Raw genomic sequence first — 5,014 nt, 5'->3', positions numbered from 1 at the left:
CCATAAAGATAGTGTCTCCACAACTTCAACGCAAAGATGATAGCAGCCAACTCCAAATCATGCGTAGGGTAATTCAACTCATGAGGTTTCAACTGCCGCGAGGCATAAGCAATCACCCTACCATGCTGCATCAATACACATCCCAGACCATTCAAAGAAGCATCGCTGTAAACCTCAAAATCACCACTATCGTCTGGGAGTGCCAAAACAGGTGCATGAGTGAGACAATGCTTCAACTGCTGGAAACTCTGCTCGCACCTATCATCCCACTCAAATTTAACATCCTTCCTCGTTAACCTCGTCAACGGCAAGGCAATCACCGAAAAATCCTTAACAAATCTCCGATAATACCCCGCCAATCCAAGGAAACTTCTCACCTCGGTGACGGTTCGCGGTTGCTCCTAACTCTCCACCGCTGCAACCTTCTGAGGGTCCACCAAAATACCCTGAGCAGAAATGATGTGCCCCAAAAATGCAACTTGATCTAACCAAAACTGGCACTTGCTAAACTTAGCATATAGCTGGTGTTCCCTCAACCTCTTCAACACCAAAGTAAGATGTCGAACATGCTCCGCTTTTGACTTAGAATACACCAGAATATCGTCAATGAAGACAATAACAAATCTATCCAAGTAAGGTTGGAACACCCGGTTCATCAAATCCATAAAGGCGGCTGGTGCATTCGTCAAACTAAATGGCATAACCAGAAACTCGTAATGACCGTAACGAGTTCTGAATGCCGTCTTAGGGACATCATCCCTACTGATCTTCAGCTGATAATAACCAGACCTCAAGTCTATCTTGGAAAATACACAAGCACCTCTCAGCTGATCGAACAAATCATCGATACGAGGCAATAGGTAACGGTTTTTAATCGTCACCCGATTCAGTTGCCTGTAGTCAATGCACAGCCTCAAAGTTCCATCCTTCTTCCTCACAAACAGAACTGGAGCGCCCCAAGGCGAAGTACTAGGCTGAATAAATCCCTTATCCACTAACTCCTGCAGCTGAACTTTCAATTCCCTTAACTCCGTGGGAGCCATACGATATAGAGTTAGAGAAATAGGATTAGTACCTGGAAGTAACTCAATGGTGAACTCTACGTCTCGATCTGGGGGTAGACCAGGTAAATCCTCCGGAAAAACATCAGGAAAGTGTCTGACCACTCTCACATCCTCGACTCTACCAGGAGCGGCCTCATCCAACACCACATGTGCTAGGTACCCCTGGCAGCCTTTAGACAATAACTTTTTCGCTCGCAGCGCCGAAATAACGCCGTGTCTCACCCCACTTTGCTCACCCACAAAAGTAACCTCAGGTAGTCCAGGTCGGTGAAACGTAACTACTTTCCCGTAACAGTCAATGTTGGCACGATAGAAATGCAACCAATCCGTGCCCAAAATCACATCAAAATCCACAATATCTAACGGGATAAGGTCGGCTGATAAAGCAACACCCTCTACGATCACTGGACACCCTGGGTACACACAATCTACAACACATCTCTCTCCTCTAGGCATAGCGAACTCTAAATCGTACCCTAGAGGTGTGGGGCGAGGTTGCGTCACTTGAGCAAATGTATGAGAAATTACGGAATGTGTGGCTCCACAATCAATTAAGACTCTAGCAAAACAACCAAGAATATTCAACGTACCCATAATCAAGTCTGGGTTGTTCTGAGCGTCCTGCAGAGAAATATTGTGAAGACGCCCCTGTCCCTGCTGACGTCCACCGCGGCCTCCACTCGCCCGAACACCGCGTCCCTGAGCACCACGCCCCTGACTGGGCTGACCCGACTGTCTCGAAGACCCTGCACTGCTAGTGGCAATCTCACCCTGCTGATACTGTCCTCCCTGATACCACTGAGAACCACCTACTGGAGCTGGAGGATACGACATATAGCCGCCTGAATACTGAGGATAGCCACCCTGGGAATAAGGATCCTGGGGGTACTGATACTGCCCCGGAGCATAAGGGACAACATCACCCTGATAGTGATAAGCACCACCTCGACTCGTCTGGCCGTAGCTACTAAGACCCTGGATCTGCTGAAGTGGTGCAGGTGGCGGCATAAAGGTCTGCTGTGGTTTCTGCTGCTGCTGACCCTGGGGACAATTCGCCGCTCTATGTCCCACCTGTCCACACGTGAAGCAACCACTGCTACCACGTCTACACTCGCCGAAATGCCGGTTGTTACACCTGCGACAAACTGGGGCTCTACCTCGCCCACCATCGCCCTGCCTCTGGCCTCTAGCGCCACCAGAAAATCTACCTCCACGACCCTGTCCAGTGGCACTGAAGCCACCACTCGAAGAACTCGAGCTAGCACCACCCCTCTTGAAGTTCTGCGTCTGACGGGGCCCGAGCGATACTTGACCTTTACCTTTGTCGTCTTTCTTCGAATTGCCGTCTTTCCCTTCATCACTATCGCTCGACATATTCTCAGAGTCTTCGATCCTCAACAATATCTCATAAAAGTCCTGGTAAGTCCCGCTGTGGACAGCAGTCGCCATCGAACGCCATTTCTTCTTAGTACCTTGGCGGAAGAGACGGAGCATCTCCGCCGGATTACCAGCGACATCAGGATGATAACGAGACAAATCCGTAAACTTGCGGTAGTACTCATTCGCCGACATCTTCCGCTGCTTCAGTTCAGTAAACTCCTGTTTCTTTCTATCGATGTACTCAGGGGGCACATACCTCCTTTTGAACAAATCTGTAAAAACATTCCAATCCGTCCTCTGCTCTGGAGTCAACCTACGAAGCGCCTGCTCCCACCAAGCTGCAGACTCAGTATCCAGGAACCATGTGGTCGTCTCGACCCACCTCTCCATAGGGAGATTTCCCTGGTTATGCAATACACGGAAGGTCTTCTCTACGTGTTCTAGCCAGCGCTCTGCATTCTCATGCCCCTCACTGCCCTTAAACTTATCCAACTTCAGATTATACATAGTCTCCAGAGGAGTCCTCTGGGGAGGGCGCATCACTGACTGAAGAGCTGTAGCGAAGACTTCCCCCAGCTGAGCGACATCAGGGAAGTTAGACTCGGAAGTACGACGTGGTTCCCGACGAGGAGGCATAATTCTGACAGAAGACACCAAAATCATTAGAATACTCACAAGGACACAGGACTGCCAAACCTAGGCTCTGATACCAAACTGACACACCCCGACCGAGATCGGAGCGTGCTGGCCCTCACACGAAGGTGACGTAGCCATGTGCACGTGCGGAAGCTAATAAAAGGTACGAATAATTAAAAACTAGCATACAAAGTACTAAAATAAGTGCTAATATGTGCGGTACAATTCCAGAGCAGGTCTATAGCAGCCCAACAAAAACGACAACAGTGGTATGCCCGAAGGCGACCCTACAAGGGTGAGTGTCTGTCAGAAACGCCGAAAAGCCCTCTGGGGAAACCACCGCAACGGCTAAGCAACTAGAACCTGGAGGGGCGCAAAACAAAAGCGTGAGTGGGCAAAAACAAAGCTTTTTGAAAATCATTTAGCAAAATACATTCTAACCCCTCGCCGTAAAACCTGTATACTTCCCAGAAAATATATATACGCATAGTACATGTGTTAAGCATGCTCAAAAATATGCCATATGCTCGATAATATGCCATGCCGACATCTCATAAAGATATGCAAGTGCTCAGGTATAATCGTATCAATCATATGTAATCTGGCAGCCGGAGTCACCTCACGTGACCTGTACGGCTGCATATAGAGCTCTAATCTCAATCTCAATATCTGAACCTGACCACGAGTCGGAACCACCTAAAGTGGTCTGTACGACAGGGCTGGGGTGTAATTAAGTGCTACGATCACGTGAAGCCTGGGCGAATAATCGCGGGTCACCTACGAGTCGGAACCACCTAATGTGGTATGTACGACAGGCCTGTGCACCTAGCTTGGATCCAAGCTGAGCATAAAGTGCGGGAGGTGAACATCACGTGAAGGCCTGTGCCCTGCTCAGGGCGGGAGCACTAATACCGGGGGTGCAGGTTATGAGCTTTCTAGGCATCTCAAACCACTACTGAAACATAAACGTGAATGTCACTTACCTGGCACTTACCTGTGCGTCCACAGCACCCAATATGCATATGTATATGTATGCCACAATAATGCATGCAATGATGCGTAAACGATAATAATAAAGTGCATGGCATAATGTAAATAACCCTTTTTAATCAATTTCTGGGAATATAAATGTATATAGGTATATACGGAAAACAAAAGCCCACTCACTGATACGTGGAAGGGTCGTAGCCCCCCTGTCTCGCGTGTGCACGCTCGTCCTCGGGGTACGTGTCACCTAAATGCGAAACAACTATAAAAACGTTAACTTTAAAGCACATAACCCATTTCTCAAAATAACTTCTCATACATTGCTCAAAATGGACAAATGAATATACCAACGTGCTCTACACGACCTCAGGATCACAACCATAATTTTAAAATAATTTTTGGACCCCGCACGCGCCCCCACGCGCCAGGACAGGCACGGACCCACGCGCCCCCACGCGCGGCCACGTGCCATGCACACTGACGGCGTCAACTGACGCCGTCAGGAATATTCCTTTAACCCGACGGAATATTCCGTTAACCTTAACTGACGCCGTCAATCACCGTTAGGAATATTCCGTTAGACCTAACGGAATATTCCCCTTTCTTCTCCGACCACCCTCGCCGGACTCCGGCCACCGGAAACTGGCCGGAAAACTGGAAAAACTTAAAACTCACTAATCTCCTTCGTTTTTCATCCAATTTTCACGCATTTTATACCAAAATGAAGCCCTAAACCTCATCTACCACGTTGGACTAGTTTTAGAGCCTAAAAACAACTGGAATAAACTTTTCAAAAACATGGAAAATCGGCCAAACTTACAGTTCTTGGTTCCAACGTCCAAAACCGTCCAACGATGCACTCCCAAGCTCCTTGGGACCTCACCAACACAACTACAACCTTCAAAAGTCCAAAAACTAACTAGATTAAACTTGCATGAACAGTACAC

General features: G+C 48.2%; 1 protein-coding gene across 1 annotated transcript; it reads right to left on the bottom strand.

Annotated features, from left to right (window-relative positions):
* Positions 1-886: 886 nt before the first annotated feature.
* On the bottom strand, positions 887-4,334 carry LOC148697942 (uncharacterized). Its single transcript, XM_088690340.1, has 4 exons — positions 4,248-4,334; positions 3,372-3,443; positions 1,655-3,084; positions 887-894 (listed from the first exon to the last, which is right to left on the bottom strand). The coding sequence occupies exons 3-4, from the start codon at positions 3,078-3,080 to the stop codon at positions 887-889; spliced, it is 1,434 nt and encodes a 477-aa protein (XP_088546466.1). The 5' UTR covers positions 3,081-3,084; positions 3,372-3,443; positions 4,248-4,334.
* Between the last annotated feature and the right edge of the window lie 680 nt (positions 4,335-5,014).

Source organism: Pyrus communis, chromosome 3 (assembly GCF_041283825.1).
Source record: "Pyrus communis isolate YQ-2024b chromosome 3, ASM4128382v1, whole genome shotgun sequence".
NCBI lineage: Eukaryota > Viridiplantae > Streptophyta > Magnoliopsida > Rosales > Rosaceae > Pyrus > Pyrus communis.
This window is presented reverse-complemented; position numbering and strand designations above follow the sequence as displayed.

Bases quoted from the DNA above. Each gene is read 5' to 3' on its own strand.
- LOC148697942 (XM_088690340.1), bottom strand. From the start codon at position 3,080: ATGCCTCCTCGTCGGGAACCACGTCGTACTTCCGAGTCTAACTTCCCT.